Here is a 20,650-nt window from a genome sequence, read left to right on the forward strand (position 1 = left end):
CCTGCTTCTCTTTTGACTACCTCCCATATTTGCAACACTCTGTTGGATGTTCATGCCAAGATGCGTGAAGTGATGTCAAGCAGCTTTTATGTGGCGGCAGCATTGGAAATCTAAATTTTTTGGATGCTGGAATATGTGTGGAAATGGCTTTTTACTGACGCCATGCATTACATCAAAGGTGTGTGCTATTGATAAGCTGTTGACAGATACTGACATTGGCAGCAATGTGCTGCCAATGTCCTGTGATGTCAGCAATGTAATGCCTGTATGGCAGCACATTGCTGCTTTGTATTTGCGCAAACCTTTCTCTGTCAAGTAGAGTTGTATCAATAGCGATTTTTCCTAATTGAATCAAATATTTGTGAGAAATAACTCGTTTCATACATGAGTTATTGAATACCACATATTTTCTCATTTCGAACAGAATGGAATATATAAAGGTCTCGTGGTATTCATATTGTAAAAAAATTTGTTTAGATTACGTTATACATGTTATGCCATTCATGACAACACGCACAGTAAACTGAGGAGCTATGAATGAGAAACAACTGAAAGGTTATGCATATCTGGTGGACTGTGACAATGACTGAAATGAAACAGAAACGGTGCGTTGCCAGGTGCATGTACAGTGTTGCATTACAGCGCCGCACACGAGTTTAAAGGATGCAAATGTGGTGAGGTATTGAACAAATAAGTTGTTTTAACTCAATCAAGATGCCATTTATAAGCCGTATACAGGGAAGTAATGGTTATCTGAATGGCTGGAAATTAGTGAGAGGTTGTTTGCTTGATGCATTTGTGTAGAAACTGGTCCTCTGTGCAACAATTGAAGCTCTCCTGTACCAAAAGTATTCGGAACACTCACCATTTGCATCCGTCTCTTTCTTTCTGCACTGTTAACAAGTGTTTTATGCTTATATTCAAGGAAAAAAAAAGCAATATGTGGCAATATAGAATAGTTAATCCTTGAATCAAATACAAATCAAATTGCAAGGCCTATTTGATTCGTATTTGAACATTCACGTACCCTTACAAATGGATTCTATTTATCACACTAATCTCTCACTGAACAGCATCAATAAATATTAATCTACACAACTTTGAGAGGCATTATGATGAGTTGGTTGTTTTAACCGTGGCCAGAAGCACTGTTGTGTAGAAGTGCATTACTAAAATCACTCTAAACATCAACTACGTACACATTCTTGTGCCAAGAGTCTTTACTCTTCTGTAATACACAAGACGTTTAATCTGTCGACTGCTCTGCCCTGTTTACAGATGTACAACATAAAAAAGAGATCGACAGATTTTAGCAATACATCCAGGAGTGAACTCATTTACAGTGACAGCAGGAAATTAGTCCTTGCAGCAGGCACTGCCATCCTGCTCACTTGCTATCTGGTGTGGCCGGAGCAAATGACACCTTAGAAAGACCAACATCTTGTGGCACAATCAACCAAGCACTGGAGCTGTGTGCCAAGATAATGCCCTGGACCAAGGGCATTGTGTGCCGATACGAAAAAAAAGAAGAAAAAGGTTTTATTGCGATAGCAATTATACAGATTAAATGACAAAGCGAAGTGGATGAACCATCAATGCTCCACTCAACCAGCTCAGTAGTGGAATCGTGAGGCTCGCGTCACGCCACTTGCAGCAGGGAACGGCGGCTCATTTGGGCTATCGCCTATTAAACGTGTGCAGCACACTTTCAACGACACTATACCACTCTCGCTGTGAAATAGATAGGCGAAGATGCTTATTGCAATCGGGCTTGCAATGATAGCTGTGAATGCGATGACCTTCGAGAGGAATTGGTGGTACTGGAAAAGGAAAATGGTGCGTGCTGGCACATTCAGATGGCACAGGTGGGTGAGTACTACGGTGAAGCTGCAATGGCGGGTGCCTACTGCTCTCAATCGCGCGTCCCTCATGTGTTTTCTTGTCCACGTGGGATCTAGTGGCCAGAAAACATCATATGATCGTAGTTTGGCGAAGAACTGAACGTTGGTGCCAGAAAATAGTCTTTTTCTGGGACTGTATTAACCAGTAAAAACGAAGCGCAACTGCATCTGGTCATTTTTTGTGACCTTGATCTGAACGTTGGCACCGGGGAATGGCACAAACGGGGTCTTATCAACGAAGTTCTACAGTATTTGTCTTTGCATCGCCAATAAACATTGTTGGAAGTCAGCACCGTGTGTGCATGTCTTTCTGCATAGCCATCCGCACTGTGCTTGTTTTGCCATAAATTACCAACTTTCCCAAGCCTCTATCGTTGACTGCATATATGTAGCTTTGCAACTTCTTGCAGAAAGTAATCTGAAGGCACAACATTCTTCTTTTCCTGTGAAATTCTTTTATTTGCTTACAAAAACAGTACAAAATGAAAATACAATATAGTGTATGTTGCTGAATAATAGGGAGTCTGAACCTGCAGTGATGAATACATGTAAACATTTACCAACTGATCATGATACATCAACAAGATCTTATGGTATTGAGACTAGGCTAATGAGATTATGCGACTAGTTATGGCGCCTTGTAGTGAAGGTAACAGCCATGATCACGTATTTCTATTTCTCATCACAAGGTAGAAAAAGCATGCAATCAAACTTCTAAACTGCACAAGAAGTGCTTTGATAAGTAGCAGCCTGTTACAGATGTTAATGATAAATGCACAAAGTGGCCGAATTGTACTGTATTTGATACTAGTGCTAATACTATGTGCAGCAGCTGCAGAGTAGTGTTCCCTACGGTACAACAATTACACAGCCTTGTGCTCTTACAATGAAGCCAAGCGAACAATATTCAAATAACCAGGTTTGTAGCAACGGAACGCCGAATAGGGGTGGTTGTATGTTTGGATGTACCGTATTAACACACAATGTGTGTTGCAGATTTAAGCTGAAAGTTCATAATTATATGAAGTGTTAAGAAGCCTCTTTTATGTCATTATCTTTCAGTGCAAGCCATCGTGCCTGTGTTTAACATGTTGCCTCCCTTCTCTCCCTGAGGCAGCACATGGTATCTCCTGACTTCGACCTGTCCTACAAGACTTAGGTTATTCTGCCTGTGCTACACATGTAGCATTCCTAAGTTTTGAAATACTTGCCCTTCACTTATGGCGATGTATTACACTCCACAAACACTTAAGTTAGTTGCAGACACCGTCATCTTTCTCTGCACTATTCGGCTACAACCAGAGGCTGTCCCTCCATGTCGAGCGCTGGTATCACTTTGGATGCTCTCGAAGTAAGCCAGACACTGGCCTTTCAGTCGAGACATCACACCCTTTGCACCCTCTTCCATATGGCACCAGAGAAACAAGCACGTCAGATCCCTATTGCTTTCACTTAGTGGGGTTTAAAACTTGCATCACAAATGCAGTGCCTCGCGGCCTTTGGAAACAGCAATAAGGCAAAGGCCTAACACTCGCACCATGGTCACATACAAAGGTTCATGGCTTGGCAAACAAAATCACACACGAAAATTCTCATGAGAGATACTGAAATCTTGACGCCCATATTTATCGACCACCACAATTTTCTCAACATAGTACTCTCCTTTTTAGGGGCAAACGCTTGTTCTTGTAGAGCCTGTCTTGTCAGATTAATGCCACATAACAAATACTGCTTCAGTTAGCAGTTAGCATGTGAAATTATACAACACAAGTTATAACTACTTTAACAAAAGCAGGTGGCCACAGTAGTTTTTCAAGGGAAGTTATCTAATGTACATTGCAAGTCATCATTAAACAGCTTATGTTCAATTAGCTGAATAATTTTGTAGACAAAGCAAATGGAGGATCGCAGCCACTGGTGAAGTTCGAAAATACAATGCATAATTGGAAAAATTTGGGCATTCTGTTAGGCCACACATAAATCTGAATATATGGACAGGCAGGAGCTCTGGACAGTGTAGAAAAGCTGTCAAAACCTCACCTGTTCCAACACACATGATAACCAGTACTTTACATTATGTGCAAATGTTAAAACACTCAAGAAGACATGTGGTTTCCCCGTGCACACATCTGCCAAACTCTTGCGCCTTTCACAAAGTGTAGGCTATACTGAAATTCACATTTTGGGCAGGCCGGGTCAAAACATGCCTCGGACAGCGTTGAGCACCAACGACGTAGAGATGAGCGACCAGATGTACAATGTTGGTGACATCTTCTCTGCAAACTTCCTCGAGTGCTTGAGGATGTATATAAGGAACTTGTTCGTGGACTTTGTTTTAGGTGCGTCCTGCAAAAGAGAAACAACTCATCTGCTAAGACAGTTCTATTTGTGAACTACCTTTGGAGACTTTTGTAGCTCAACATACATTAAAACTAGAGAGTCCAATGAGTTGGTATGGCAAGACAAGTGGAAGAATGCATAGAGAAAGAAAAAGGCACTTGAACAGAGCATAGTCCACAAGATATTAAGATGACAAGCTAAATTATTTGCTCTTTTTCTTCATCTTCACTGTGTGCCCATCTGTTCAAGCTCCAAGTTGATGCAATGCCAAAGTATGCTGCACTCAAGAAGTCCAACTAGTGTTTGTGCTCGACTTAGCAAAGTGCCCATGCATCAACATCAACTTCAATGGGGTGTACAGATTGTAGGAAGGATTAGTAAATCTAACACTTGGTAGGGAAAGCACGTACCACAGCACAGACAATGCAATGAGCCTTTAAACAGTGTACCAGCCTTATGTGCGACCCTTCGAATAGCATGGTGCAGATCACTGTTACAGGGAACACATCAATTCATGGCTCACACTTTGTAGAGAAGAACCTATACTATATTCTACAAAATGTTTGCTGCAAAGCTGGGCACTTCTCAACTTGCTACAGCACCCACATGTCTGCTTTGAAAGGCCCCCGAACTACCTTTGACATTTTGAACACATTTTAACTAAACATACATTGGTGTATAGAATAGTGTGACAATAATTTTTGGCAAACATGGCAGCACCATAGACCAGCCACAAATTCAAGAAAAAAATCCTGTGCTCCTTGCAAGTGAGAAAGTGCGGCAGCCATGTAGACATTCATCAAATGCCTTTAGCACCACTTCAAAAAATTATTGCAGCTGTATGTTTATTGTAGATTGGTGCAGCTGGCACTACCTAAAATTTTTTTTCTAATTTAGTGTGGTTTAGGGGCCCTTTAAGTGTATGCTGGACAGTGAAGCTGAACTGCTGGTAAGCATACATGATCTGCCAAGAATAACATCACAGAAAGAGAGAGAGATTACAGTATCGCAGTTTATGCCTGTGCACAACACCCAGTCAATATGTGCCCGATACAACTGATGAGAACGTGTAGATGCACTTTTTGTTATAAAGATTGCACACTGTACCACTTGCAATAGACCAGGCTAAGCACACTCAGTGAAAGAAAACCTTTATTGAAAGTGTATTCAACAGGAACTTAGTGAAAGAAATTGCTAACCTTCTTCTGCACACTTCATCTAATGAAATGTTCCACTGTAGGTGACCTTGTTGCATATTGTGAGGGTAACGCCCTAACTGATGCGAAACAAAAGAGAGACACAATACGATAGACAGCACTTTGTCCATCGCTCAATATCGCGCGCGCGAGGAAGGACGGAAGTGCACAAGCAAGCCGTTGTCTTGCGCCTTTCGCGCGCGAGGCATGGGGAGGGGGGGCGGGTGCGAGAGCGAGGGGGGTTCTACTTAAGGTGTGGGCGCCGTACCATGAAAGCGTTCTGCGATGTGGACAAAGTGCGCGCCCTGTGGGCCTCATCTTCAAAGCGATTTGCGATGTGAACAAAGTGCACCCAGTGCCGGTAGCTGCTTATGTGCTATGCTTTCGAAGTTTAGTTTGCGTTGAAGTGAGAGACAGCAAGGTCAATTCGCTCACTGATGCTGCCACGCTTATCTTGCTTAATTTGCTATCATAATCAATGATTAATCTTTCGGGCGAAACTGTGACTTTTTTTGTTTGTTTTTCACTTTGACGTTTGTCACTCACTCTTTGCAATAAAATTGTTAGACACTGCAACGAAAATTTTGGAAGTGAGAAATTTCGGATATTACAGACTTAAGATAAAACAGCCATTTTTTGTTGGATTATCACGGTCCATTGTAGCGAGAGCTGACTGTGTACCGACAAAAGCTCGCCACTTTTCACTCACCATGGGAATCCCATGCTCTTGAAGGAATTCCCTGAGGAAAGGCTGCTTCTTGTGGACTGGGGGCAGATATTCCCTGGGACTGCCACGGTACCACCAGGCACGCCCACTTTAATGGAAAAGGTGGCAATCAGTATGAGAGCCAAAGCAGCTTCTTAGCAAAGACAAGTTATGTTGGCACACAGTCAACACATCAAGGTCACCTAAGGCAGAGCTAGCAGATATTAATTTCATCTAGAGCTAAAGCAAAGGCTAAAAGTGGCACAAGAAAATCAAAACCATATATAGTCATCCCACAAATGTAGATCTCATTTAAACATTTTGCCAGCCTAAAATGAGAGTTCTAAGCTGGGCTAGCTTATTTACATTCAAGATGGCAACGGTGTAGATGGCAGGGCAAGTGACACGGACAGGACAGATGTGCTTTCTCATCAGTGCATGTGTCTTGTCCATATCCCTTGCCCTGCTGCCTGCACTGTGCACCTATGTTGGGCCTAAAATAAGCTTGTTCTTTAATAGGTTCGCACACTTCGCTCTGAATTCTTTCGAACAGTGCATGGGAGACGTACACAAGAGAACAGATCGCACACATTGAGCTATTCTTCTGTGCACATTTTCCTTCTGCTGCTTGAAAGAATTGACTTTCTGAAGTCTGCAGTGATCAAATGCTTCGAATGAAAATTACAGGAACAAAAATCGGTTGGCGTGGTATCTCAACCACTTCAATGTATGACCTGTTAAGTGCCACATAAACTGGAATAAAAGTTGAGTGGGTATGTAGGTTGACCCCTTACCTTCATGTGAAAAAAAAAAAAAAACCGAGACAGAGAGAGAACAAAAGAAAACAACAAAATATTGCCAAAATGCATTCATTTTCAGAACGACGCTGCAAAGTTTTAGAGAACTGACTGCACTGTCACTGGTAGCGAGCGTGCACGAAGCTGCACGTACAAAGTTCACAAGTGCGTCCACAAGCTCTGTATGCACTGCACGACACCTACAGAATAACGTTTTACATGGGTTGCATGCCAACAGCTTTTCTATTTTTGCCGGCCAACATTGCCTGATTTTTTCAGAAACTGCAAACTGGAGCTGAGCAATCATGTTGCTGTTCACTTTGGCGAAGTCCACAACCTTTAACGCTGCTAAAAAATGTCTCTGCTTGTCGCTGCTGAGCACTTATCAGACAAAAACAACCACAAATGAGGTAGATCGAAAACATGTGCACACACGAAAAAACAGTGACGAGAAAAAAGAAAGCAACCACATTATAGCAATACGATACATGCATGCCGTAGGCTGCCTGGCTACAACTCACATTCTTATAAAGACCACTATATAAGACAAGGGGTGACTTTAGCCTGCTCTTTTCAATATCCTGACTTATATTCCGATTTATACGGTACGCAGGTTTCTTTTCAAAGGGCTAGACAGCTGATGAGGCCAGCTCACAGTTTACCATTAACTAGCTGCTAACATCCACTGCAAGCAACTTCGGGTACACATGAGCATTACATGCACAAAGGCATATGGTTTCGCTTGCTCAACAGTCCCTACCTGCTGGTGTCCATTTTGGTGAACCAGTACTTGTACAGCGTGGCACGAATGTATGTGGGAGGCTGGCGGGTGAAGGGGTACCGCTCCAAGTTCATCAAGCGCAGCGCTGCACGAGGAACACAAGAAGCACAACAAAACTTATGCTATTGTTTGCACAGAACCAATCTCGGTGCTACTCCACTACCTGCACTATTATTATGACCATTAACTGCTAGCAATAGTATCCAGATACATGGTGTTTCAGCAACTAACATTTCAAGTTATTAAGAATAGAACTATGATCACATGTCGTCACCTTGTCATATCAATGAAGGGTAGGGTGGAGGTGGGGGCATACCTGATGCATCATTGTTGAGCAAACGGTAAACCAGGCTCAGCAACCAGGGGTTTCGCCTGTAGTCACCCAGTGCAGCAAACCACATCTGCCAGTCAAGCCTAGGCTGGTGTGGGACTGCAGATACAGAAACAATGGTTAGCATGCATGCAGAACATTGCAAGGGCTTGACAAAGAAAGACATACACTGACCAAGTAAAACTTATTAAAAGACGTTTTTCACCCCATTTTGAACTCTGTGAACATTGTGAACTTTTTTCGCCCCATTGTAAACAAGGCTTCCGTATGGAAGCCTAAACGTCTTGTTTCTTAAAGAAGTTTTACTTGGTCGGTGTACGTCTTTCTTTGTCATTTATCATCATGACCAAACGGGCTCCCGTCGAACTCTTGATTATTGCAGGGGCTGTTTTAATGCAAATAGCAAACAGAATTTAGGAGATACTGATCTGCCAATGCACACAACTACTCTTGCTACCTTTCTTTATACAAACACACAATGCACCATTATGCTGCGGTTAGATGAAGTGTCTCATTGCGGAGCTCACTTTGAAGACTGCAATTTTGACTAATGATGACTACTGGTTGAGCGAGGTATTTGAGGACATAGTGGCGACTTCAGAGTAAGGAACGATACTTCAGACAAGCTTTAATATATTTGTTCCGATTTCTTTTACACTGTTCCTTTTACTACTGTTTTCTAAGAATGTCGCATAATATTATCTTCAGCTTCAAGTACTGACTGATTCGGCTTCGATAACGACTGCATGCTCGGATCACATAGTGCGTGCTGATGCTGGGCAGTGCTTCCACAATATCAGCCTCTAGAGAGTTTTTAAAAGCATTGCATAGCTACTTGTTAAGTCTCCCCCTTAGTGACGCCCCCCATACGTGTCAGTGTAGCAGGTTTAAATATTGGGAATTGGGAAACCACATTGAGCATGACATGGCTGTAGAAATTCAGACAGCTAATCTTGGGTCGCACAGGCCCTGTTGAAGCTGGCAAATCCATTACTTTAAAGTGGCAATTAATGAAACTGTGCATGGAAAGCTTGGCTATACTGACTGTGCAACCTGAAGCTGCTTGGCAATGGCCATAACTGGCTTTTTGGGGTTTTGACTCGTGGTAACCTCCACTGGCTGGAGAAACACAACTGCCAGAATGGCCTCTAACAACTGGCAACGCTTATTTCTCTTTGTCACAGATGATAATTTGTCATGAACTCTTGACTCAACCCGAAAACAAAGCATTTCGTGACATTCACGGTGGCGATCTCACAGTCGCTGTGGTTAGCGTGTAAGGTGACCGGAAGAGTGTACGGCTTTGTCTTCTGTGTAATAAACTGGAAGCTGCTACCCGGTAATAAATGTGACAGATGGGAAACACAGGGGTTGCTGAAGATGAAGTTGAGTGCCTAGACAGTCAGAAAGAGAATGTTAATGCCCATGACGATTCGAAGCCACGTCCCCAAATACCTTGCACACCCGGCATTGCCCAAATGAAGTGCATCAGGTCAATAGTGCAGGCAGGGCATCAGAGAAATCACACAAACATCTTCCACCTAATAACTGCAGCTGCTGTGCATAGTAAACATCCGCTAAGCAATCAATTAGCAGGCATGTTGCACTGAAAAGATGTTTGCTTAAGGGAAGCTGTAGCCCTTTGTGAACACGATAAGAAAATGTTTGACATCTGCAGACAATACTGCCACAATTATGTGAGCCAAATATTATCGCAGCAGGTAGCTCCAAATTTCACATAACAGATCTCTTGCTCCCTTCTGTGGCTTTTGAGGCCCCCTCTATCATGCCCCTCCCATGACGTCATAGACCTGTGCAAAAGCCCACAGACGCCAGCTATTGGACAGACTGTTCATGATCATAAGCTACTTCCCTCATTTGTGCATGGATGCCTCTACAATTTTCTGGTAAATGGGGAAGTGGTGGTTGAAGCATCCTGCCCATCCTGCCATCACTGTTTTGTCAATCTCTGGTACCTTTTTGAAACGCCAGCCTTGAAGGGTTACCATAAGTGCATCGCCGAAAGAAGCAGTAAGAAAGATGCAATAGGCAGGGCACTGTTATCAGTACTGCCCGAGCAGTGAAGAATGTGGTGACCAGGAATAGGGACGGTAAACGCTGCGCTGTTTTCTTTAAATTTTTGTTATCTTTAGGTCCTTTCGAAAAAAATTTTTCAGGGCTATTTTCACTGAGAGGCATCGCACTTACTCCAGGCTGTATGCGGTTTTAAAAAGGTGCTGAAGGACCCATTTAACAATTTAAACAATAACGTAAAAAAAAAATATTTTTCTAGTTACTTTCTTCTTTTTGAATGTTATCCCTGATGGAGCCACGACATATTCCTCACATCTGCAAAAATCGCTTGATACACACTGATAATTGGTGGTGGGCGGTTCACGTCTCCAGGCTTGTACAGGAATGGCAGCTCCACCCATGGGCCATTTGGGTCGTCACTTCCTTCCAGGATGAGCTCTGGTCGCCCTCCAACACCTGTCATGCTGCGCAAGTGACATGAAAACGAACGTCACAACGGGCCATTTCTTTTTCGTGACATGGTTCTCCATCTACATTTAAACCTCGATATAACGAAGTAGGTAAAATGGACAATTTGCTTCGTTATACCGAAATTTCGTAGTATAGAAATTTGACATTTTATGCAAGTAAGTACAGTCGCCGATCAATTTTTCTTACACAGAAAGGGACCGCAGAATTTTCCGGATTGTCAGACAGCCGAAAAAGGCAAATTTTAATAAGAAAACAATTCCTTTTTATGAGTTTGGGAGTCGGCGACGAATGATACGGTTTCATGCCACGTCGACGATATCTTCACATTGGCGATGCCGTCTTGTTCGAACAGGAAATTTGCCTGCCCGTAGATGTCTCTCTTGCCAGCATCATTAGAAATAAAATTAAACAAGGTGGCCACTGTCCGCTTAGCTGTCTATTGAGCCATCTGCGGTGAGTATTAGAATGCAGCCAATGTTGTCGTTATCCATTACAGTATTACAGTCGAGTTCCAGCACAATGAAGTCTACTTCAAGGAAATTTTCACCACAACAAAGATTTTTTTTCATTCCCCATCAATGTCTCATAGAACATAATTCATCGAAATTTCCTCCAAGACGAACTACTCCGTAGACACATTTTCACTTCAATGAAGTTTTTACGGAGCAGACATGAGAAAAATTATTTAACTGCAGCTCATCGAAACCCCTAAAACTGTTCTATCATGCCTTGACCAAACACTGGCCTTGATAGCATAAAAAAGATACACAAAATGTAGCTGCTCAGGCTATGACACAACATAAACAAAACAGAGAGCCGCCATGCCGCGTTGGTGATGGCGATATAACGCACTCTTATGGAGGAGCACCCGAGATCTGAGGAAACGTTTTGGGTCATATTGGTTAGGAAAATGGTGCGCATACAAATAACATACACGCAATAATTTTATTTTTATAGTATTTCTAATTATTCATCTTCTACAAAGTTTTGTAAAAATGGCTCCTGTGTACAACAGCAATTACTAAACGAAGTGGTGGTTGTGAGGTCAACTCCCGGTAGGGTGTGACGAGACTTTCAGGTGACGCACGCTTGACAATTAATTATTGCACGCCATTTGGACATTGTCTCTCGAAGCTGTTGGATCGTCAGCTGAAGCATGTCGCAGCTGACAAAGAAACTCAAGTTTTTGTCGCTAGATGGGAAGGCTTGAGTTATCGCTCAGGCTGAAGCTGGAAAGAAAAAATCAGTCAACGCGGAAGAGCTTGGAATTCCAGTGAGCTTTCTTTCAACAATATTGAAGAGCAAGGATGGTACAGCCAAAGCACTAGCTACTGGGATGTCAGTGAAGCACAAGGTGACTCAGCCAGTGCACAAGGCCTTGGAAAAGGCAGTTTACACCTGGTTCATGGAGACGCGAGCCAGGAAAATCACCCCTCGTGGTGATATTGTGCAGCAAAAAGCACTGGATTATGCCTGCATGCTAGGAATAGATGAATTTAAGGCCAGCGTAGGTTGGCTGAAAAGATTTGTCATGCCACAGCATCATCGGCCAAGTTTTATGCAGTGAAGTCACTTCGGCGGAAGGTGACGGCGCCACTGTGTGGATGTCAGCCAGCCTCGCAGGCATCCCGAAAGACTATGCACTATCGGATATTTATAATGCTGATGAGACCGGGCTCTTCTACGAGATGCTGCCCACCAGGACCCTGGATTTTTAAGAGACTGCCCTGCCACAGAGGCAAGCACAGTAAGCAGAGAATAACAGTGCTCCTGCGCGCTAATATGAACGGTTTGGACAAGCGGCCGCTTTTTGTCATAGGAAAAAGTGCCAAACTACACTGCTTCAAAGGAAATCAGAGCCTCCTCGTGCAGTACGTGGCTAACACTTGGGCGTGGATGACCCAAGCTATTTTCGGAGAGTGGGTTGAAGCCTTCCACCGGGACATGGGCAGGCAAGGCCGAAAGGCTTGTCTGCTTTTAGACAATTGTTCCGTCCACATCACAGAGGATGCTGAGCTGGAAAACGCGCATTTAAAGTTTTTCCCACCGAACTGCACCTCTATTGTTCAACCTCTCGACCAAGGGGTCATCCAGAGCATCAAGCGGGCCCACCGTGAGCGCCTCATTCAAAGGCTTCTGAACATGCAGTTGGGCTGCGAAACCAAAGTGGACCTCTTTATGGTGCTCCAAATGACTGCCGCTTCGTGGCGCGCAACGAGAAGCGCCATAATCTGCAAGTGCTTCCATCATGCTGGGTTCACTGTGCAGGCTGCCGAGACTTCGAACTCTGAGAACGAAGGTAGCCATGGAGACGGGTCGCCGTCTGATGAAGTCGCAGCCGCATGAGCAGCCCTGCAGGAAAGTGGAGATCTTCCCGCCGACGTACTTCCCTATGAGTGCATCCAAGCTGACTCGTGCTTGGTGGTGAGCGAAGAATGGACAGACCAAGAAATCCTGAAGACCGTCCGGGAAGACTGTGTTTCATCGGATTAAGATGTAACAGCCGCGCAACGTGAGCCTGGACCATTGACTACCATTGCAGGTTATGGATGCATTCGATAGAATCAAGCATTGCATCGGGTCTTAGGATGGTGATGAGGCAGTGGCTCAGCTGGAGGTCGCGTTGCGCCATTGCTTGGCAAGAAGTGCAAACAGGCTAAACTGACCGAGTTTTCGAATTAAAGCTTGCTTTTTGTGTCAGCAAGTCCCGTGTCACCTATGTATCTGATAATATCACGACAACAAAATTTTTCGCGCGCCCCATAAATTTTGTTGTAGCGAGAGCCAACTGTAGCTACTCTGGCCTCCGAGATAGACTAACAGATACCACCACTCCAGTCTTTACACAAATTGCACAACAGAACCGCACACACATTGCCAAGTGTGAATATTATGCAGCAGCTCAGTAGTCAGTGCCTGTAGCTCCTTGATGCAGGGGCAGGTGTTTGACACCTAAAGGATGTGGCCGTGATGGGCAGAAAAGTTTTGCTTTTCTTTGGTGACATATTGTACAGATGAAACCGAGGGTGAAAACTGCATTTTGCTAGGCTAGTTGGTTCACATCCAGAGAAACGATTAACGAGTGTGAAAAGAAGACTTCTATATCGCTCAGAAAGGAGAGGATTGTGCGAGCCCGAAGACAGTGTGTTCGAGTGGCAAATAAACAGAATATTTGTGTAATTTTATCTAGGTAAAGCTATGCTTTTCATTGGCTGTCAATGTACAAAAGCAGAGGCTAGTATTCTAAATCAGAACAGTTGGAAGTGAGCGTGTCTTGTCGAAGTATTTCTAACCTCGTCTTCATCTTCATCTTGTGCTCATTTATCTTTTCTGTGGGGATGAAGAGGGGCTTGACAACAACACAATAATGATAACAGCAATGTCCTGACAATGGTATTATGGAGAGGACAGATGGACAAATGAAATCCAATTTTGAGCGTTCTAACTGCTGTTACAGTAAAAAAGAGGTTAAAGGTGTGCAGGAGGAACAAAAGGTCTAATAATTACATTCTGAAGAGCCCATATGAACTTGTCAGGTGGAACGGCTGAACCTTGTAATGCCAGCTCCGAATTGTGGGCCAGAGTTTTCTGTTGAAGCCAGGGTCCAGTTCCGCGAGTGGGACCAGAGAAATGCAGAAGACCCACACAGCAGCTGTTCCCATGAAAATAGTTCCCAACGTCGAGAAGATTTTGCTCAGGACACTTCTTTCTTTCACAATTGACCTGAAGGAGATGAAGAACAGAAGGACACAGTGAAAGTACGAAATGTTCCACTCATTAAATTAACAAGAAAGTTAGAGAATGTCAAACTAAACACGCTGAGAGAGCAACCACCAAATCAACTTCTGATGACCAAATTGCAGAGGACACTTCATACATCAAACACCGAACGGAAAGTGCTAGGTCAGTCATTCTAGGTTAACATGCTAGTTTGGAAAGTAGCTACAACTTCCTGATTTAATTGCTCCTGTTCTCAGTTCTAGATAGCACCTTAGCTTTATGCCTTAGTTTATTTATATTTGTCAAGGTGGTAGAAGGTTTTTTTATTTGCCCAAATCCTGGTGGAAACTTTCTATTAAAGTGGATGACAAGGTGCACGACACATAAGTGTGCCAGATTTTCTGATGAATACATTCTTGTTTTCTCTTATGCACTTTAATTTTATTGTGTTCAAGGGAAAGAAGATAGCGGAAGACAATCAGGAGCTTCCAAGTGTGAGGATACAAAGAAAAAAGGAACTCACACTTTGAGAACATCAAGCCGGTACCGAAGCCATGACTGATTGAGAGGGTTTAGATCCCTTAAGCAACACAACGGCTATGAGAGCTGCCCTAGTGGAACAGCTTGGGATTAACTTTGACAACTTGAAGTTGTCCAACATGCACCCGAAGCACGATAAAAAAGCCATTCTTTTGCTTTATGTCCTCATTAGAATGCAGCAGCGGTGGCCAGAAATCGGACCCACCACAAACTCCTGCTCAGCAACAGAATGGCACGACCACCGAGTGAAGTTGTGCCAAACAGACCCGACTACCCACAGTGTGGCACTAAGTATAAACTGTTGGATTGGCTTTTGATTCAACCTGCACAATGTTTTCGCTATAATAATGGTTACAGCATCTTTTCTAGTGCTTAATGAAAGAAACTTGGGGCAAAAGTAATGGAAGTCAAGCCAAACACACAAGTGCTTGTTGCTCGCCTCTTTGTTATATGATTGCTCTGTTGTGTACAGGCATCAAGATGAAATGACCAGATTAACAATCTAATCTCCAACAATAGATAAGCTAGGCCAAGAGTGCGTTATCACTCCTTTGCTAGAAAAGTGTGGTCCCTTCTTGCAGGTCTGTGCATGCTTGGTATATGTCTCGGCTATATAGTTGAACCTGTTTGTAATGATCTCGATTGTGCGAAAAGTGGCTGTTGTATCAGTAGTTCGTTATATGTGACCTCAGCCTTCAACACGCATCAAACGCACAAAAATTAATGACAGTAAAATTGACGTTGGCAGATACGATTCGACACCACTTTGCCTTTCAGTATCTTCATTTTTGTTTGCTGCACTTTTGCACCTCTAGCGGCAAGTTTCCGTTAAAGATGTCATCTAAAGGTGAAAAACTGTGTTGTAGCTCTTTTAGAACGGTGCATGGCAATCCCTTGCCCTTTTGAAACTACAAGCTACAAGTGCAGTCATCGTTCTCCTTTGGCAGCTTGTGACATATTTTACTATCAGCAGGAGACGAGTAGATTCTGCATAGTACATCTAAGGATTCTAGTTGGCTGGAAGCGTAAACTACTGCAGCATGCTAGTATTTATCAAAGGTCTTGCCGTTACGGCTGCAGCATCAGCCACATGCGTGCCGACAACTGTAAAACTATGTTTTTCATGGCCACTTCAACCAAAAATGTACTAAGTCTGAAAAATAGAATGTCATAGAAAACTGTTATCCACAACAATGTAAATGAAGCACCAAGGAACCATAACCTCTCTATAACAGCACTAACCACTGGCTCTTTGCAACTATGTGTGGCAGCAATGGGTCGTGACGCATTCATACCGACTTGGGCCGTGCGTCCAGTTCAGTTGCACTTTCGTGCTTCGGACCTTTGCGAGCGCCCTCCTTTTACTGATACTGGGTTTTAAGTGTTCGTTGTAACAGTGCAGCACTTTTAAAAATGTTCATTATATCTGGATGCATTTTTAATAGATAGGCTCGGAAAATTGTAAATGCAGTGAAATGTGGTCATTATAACCAATAATTTGTGATGCATATCTGGGATTGTTATAAGTGGTTTTGATTATATTATTACCACGTGATGTGGCTTCTAATAAAAAATTATTGAACGTAAAAAGAAAAGTGCTTGTGTGTTTCTCAACTTCTGTTCATCTTGAGCCAAGTTCATGCCCTAACTACTAGAAAAGATGCTGCACTAACAAGGCCAAAACTCACAAAACAAGGCCAAAACTGCACAAAACTAAATTAACTTATTACCTGTACAGAGCCATCAAAATGTGATAAGCCAGGGATGCACCTGCAACCCACACCATAAGAGGCACTGCGGTGCTAAGGAACTGGTTAAGCTTTTCTTTGTTGAAGGCTGCAAATGAAGGACAAGGTGCACGACAGATTAGAATCTGCAACATGGTCACGAAAGAACACATTTGCTAAGCGGCAAACAGTTCAAACAGCAACCACAGCTAGGAACCTCAAAACCTTTGAGCAAATATTTGGGAATTAATATGCACGTGTAGCAATTTAGAACACTGTCTGGCTATGCAATGGGACTTTGACTATGCAACCAATACTAGACTGCACAAATTGGTGTAATTATTTAAGTCACATGATGCAAAGTGCTTCTTGGGCTTTTGGCATGGCTTGCTAAATCTAACGTCGAAGACTATTTCAAAAGGTGTCCCTGAGACTTTTGGTTTGGGACCTTGTTGCTCCATGTTTTACTGGTATAAGCCATTTAGAGGGATAAGTGGTCTGCAAAATATGGCGAACATGGCACGTTTCTGGCTCCTGCAATCACTTCCGGCATCTTTAGCATACAAAAAAGCAGGGCCTCCGAGATTGGCTTCCGTTACTCTGATGAAGCCATCAATGGGAGAAAGAGGAGAAATGGGTGGGGTGGGGAATTTAATACCACCTGTTGCTCAGTCTCATTGTTAAAAAAAAAAAAAAAACCCAACAACAACAACAACAACAACAAAAAAACACCTGTTTTTAATATTGGCTATGTACACTTCCTGTGAGAGTAGGCCCACTAAGGAATGCTGCATGTCACTGAATAAGCGCACATAATAACACGTGCATCTATAACAAGTATAGTTACTACAGTCTTGCAAAAATCTGACTGCAATGAATGTACTATACGTGACACATGGGCACAGAAATGATCAGTGACAGATGAACATGAGAAGCCTCTGGCTAGAGGCTTCCTTGTTTGACTGCTTCCAAGTCTCCATCTCCCTGTGAACCCTTTGTCTTGTAAGGATTTCAGCAAAGAGTTATGCAGAATTTAATATAGAGGAAGTTGCGTCACCTCGTGTATTGAGCAAAGCAGTATGGCATACTTTCATGTAACAATATGGTATAGCCGAGATACCCTATAGTATTCATTAAATGTTGCCACAGTCTCCACATGGTGCCATTAAACCATTTGTTAGCGCCAGTATTCATCGTTTGCACCAACAGTATAAAGACACATGTGGCTTTCCTCCTCAGTTCACAGCTAAGAAATCATGCAAATACTAGTTAACATTGGCTGCCACAAAACAAAGCTGTTGCTCATTGTGGAGCGCTCACAAAGTGCTTTTTACCAGATGTGCATGCTCACGCACCCAAACACACACATACACACACTCAAGTGAGGCTATGGTTATTGCTAGTTTGCCTCCCTGCAGGTTACAAGCGTGGGTCTAACTTTCTTTTCCTTTTTTTTTTCTCTTTAACAGTGGTGGGAATGGCCAAGAGCGTTCTGGAGCAGATTTTGTAGCAGAAAAAAATTACGAATTAGAGTAGATTTTTTAGCAGCCAAAAATAATGATTCTGAATGGCTATCAGCTGGACACTATTCATGCCTGTCAAAAACAATTCTACAGTGCTGGCACTCATCATTGTGGATATTCTTGTAGAAGATAATTTGCATATGCGACCGCTCACTAACAGATAACAACCACCATGCAGCAGCACTGAAACACCCTAAATGCTCAAAACGGAAAATACCTTGCATCTACAGCAGTAAAGCAAGACACACAAAGGCACAAAAGCTTGCGGCAACAGGTTGATGTGTTACGCGGGTCAGCCGTTCGAGCAATTTTATTTTAGGCCTAAAGTTGTCTAGCTAGTAAAATAACCTAGCCACAAATACCCTGTGTAACGTGCACACACGGATAATGCAATACAGCAAGGTGGCTAATAACATGCAAGGCGATAAGTCTCAGTTCACCAAGTGCCATGACACAGCTGCCGTGCTGAATGCGTGAAGTGCGCGTCATTGGCCACAGCTCTCTCACCAAGGCCACGCGATTGGTACGAATTATGTATGCGGGACACACCAACAACGGAACGAGCTTAGCGTGCACAATGAGCCCGACAGAACTTCATTCATGCGCAACCCACAAATGTGGCTCATACAGTTTTCTAATGGCGGACAATGAAAATGTCTGAGCATGTACTGGACTGGATTAGGAGAGTGACTCTTTAGCTTATTTAGCTTTATGAATGGCATGAGATGCAACGGCACATAGCATAGGGAAGTGGCAACCGCGACATGGCTTTGACTACAACTCCTTTTTGCCGTGGCTTTCGTGTTTGAGCGGTGCAGCTTGTCCTGGAGCAGCAGTGGAGCAGTTGCTCTCATTTGTAGCAAAGATGTAGCAGCTTTAACAGAATGTAGCAGGTTGCAGCAATTGTAGCAGAATTCCCACCACTGCTTTAAGATACATAAACATTGTATTTTTTTTTACTTATTCAAGTACTAGATGTTTTGTCAAAGAAATTTAGTACACAAAAGCAGTGCATTAAGTAGGCACGTACCCAGGATTTTCTTTCGGGGGGGGGGGGAGGGGGGTGCCCAACCCAAGGTAACTTCTCTATGCAATGGGGGGGGGGCGGGTATCTTTACTAGTACAAATGTGAATAATGCCCACGATTCACCATAAATATGCGTAAACCTGCAAAAGAGAAATGAAATAAGGTGTATCTCACAGGTACGCCTGTGAGATACACCTCTCCTTTACTTGGCAAACAAGAAACCACATCAAATGGACTCGTGCAGGAAGAACACTGCCAAGAACAAGCAAGCAAGCGAAAGTGTAAAATAAAGATTTCTAGTAGCGTTTTTTGAATTAGCTCAGGAAGAATTATTGAGAAATATATATTTGTGGAACAATCATTGTTCTTTTGGATCCCTTGTTTACTGCTCTACCAAGTTAAGTACCAAAACTGACTCGCATTGTTATTTAAGAAGTTGAGTCACGATGCGTGGTCGCCAGTCCTGTATAACTGCATAGAGTGCAGGACGTTGTGGTTCTAGACATACTGCGCCCACCGCGGAAGGTTAGAAAAACACCCACATATAAGCACAGCAGAGAAATGGCTGCATCAGGTGGCTCGACTGATAACTACAGAAACGTCATTCAAAACACACAGAATTGTTCTGCACTTCCAGCCGCGTTTTCTCTAGTTCCTTTTTAAATAAAAAAAGATGTTGAATCCATGAGTATTTTTGCAAGCAACGGTTAAATTTGTTAACTTTCGCTATTCCTTCCTTCCTTGGTTCTCTCCTTTAGTAGACTGCTTAATTTCTCAACTCCTTGCGACTCTTGTTTCCAGTTTCCAATTTTGCACGAAAAGTGCTGTGCAATTTGGGAAATACCAGATGAGGGAATGGGTGACAGTCACATTGCTTATGGGTTTAAGGATTATTGCAGGGTCTGATGATGAACACTATTTCATATAATTTTATTTTGCACTTTATTTAACCCATATCGCGGGTATATGGTTCCAAAGATCTGCCAGCGTCGCGGTGAGCCATCGCTCGAAGAAATAATGAAGCAAAAGGAAAAGTTAAACGCAACTGGCGTTTTCTCCGGCCGCAAGTCTTTCCACGAGCATACAGACCAGCTCACTACGAACCGAATCAATTTCCTGGTCCCTGGATCAGTCTAAACAAAGAAGATTGAAGTAACAGCGATTCGCGTGACCGTTCCATAGATGGTGACATCTGAACACATCTCAGGTTAATTGCACGGGCACCGAATCGATGAGAAAATTGGCCTTCACATTCCTGGAGATGCCGATAACTACCACTATCCAAAAGGAGAGACAAAGGCTGCAAAATGTTAACCGCCAAGTAGCTGTCGAGTATCAAGATTGATTTGGCAGCGCTTTAGGATTGTGTGTGAGGGGTGGTGGCGGAGGGGGGGGGGGGGGTCGAGGGGGGTATGCCACTTAATTTTGGTGGAGGCCCCCTCCCTGGGTATGTGCCTGCCAGGCATTAAGGGGTGGTTTTTTTAGTGACATAGTATCTATGGCAGCGAACATCAGAAACTGGGTGTGTGGAGTCTAAAAAGTGTCCTTGGGATAAA

General features: G+C 43.2%; 1 protein-coding gene across 1 annotated transcript in view; it reads right to left on the bottom strand.

Annotated features, from left to right (window-relative positions):
• Nucleotides 1–2,333: 2,333 nt before the first annotated feature.
• LOC135916875 (lipase maturation factor 2-like) overlaps nt 2,334–20,650 on the bottom strand; it is a 39,523-nt gene continuing 21,206 nt past the window's right edge. Inside the window, exons 9-15 of the mRNA XM_065450303.1 lie at nt 16,548–16,653; nt 14,065–14,280; nt 10,426–10,550; nt 8,038–8,151; nt 7,701–7,806; nt 6,147–6,252; nt 2,334–4,247 (exon numbers count right to left, since the gene is read on the bottom strand). Coding sequence (XP_065306375.1) covers nt 4,098–4,247; nt 6,147–6,252; nt 7,701–7,806; nt 8,038–8,151; nt 10,426–10,550; nt 14,065–14,280; nt 16,548–16,653 — 923 coding nt within the window. The 3' untranslated portion in view covers nt 2,334–4,097. The remainder of the gene's footprint in view (nt 4,248–6,146; nt 6,253–7,700; nt 7,807–8,037; nt 8,152–10,425; nt 10,551–14,064; nt 14,281–16,547; nt 16,654–20,650) is intronic.

This window comes from Dermacentor albipictus, chromosome 3 (assembly GCF_038994185.2).
Source record: "Dermacentor albipictus isolate Rhodes 1998 colony chromosome 3, USDA_Dalb.pri_finalv2, whole genome shotgun sequence".
In the NCBI taxonomy this organism is placed as follows: Eukaryota; Metazoa; Arthropoda; class Arachnida; order Ixodida; family Ixodidae; genus Dermacentor; species Dermacentor albipictus.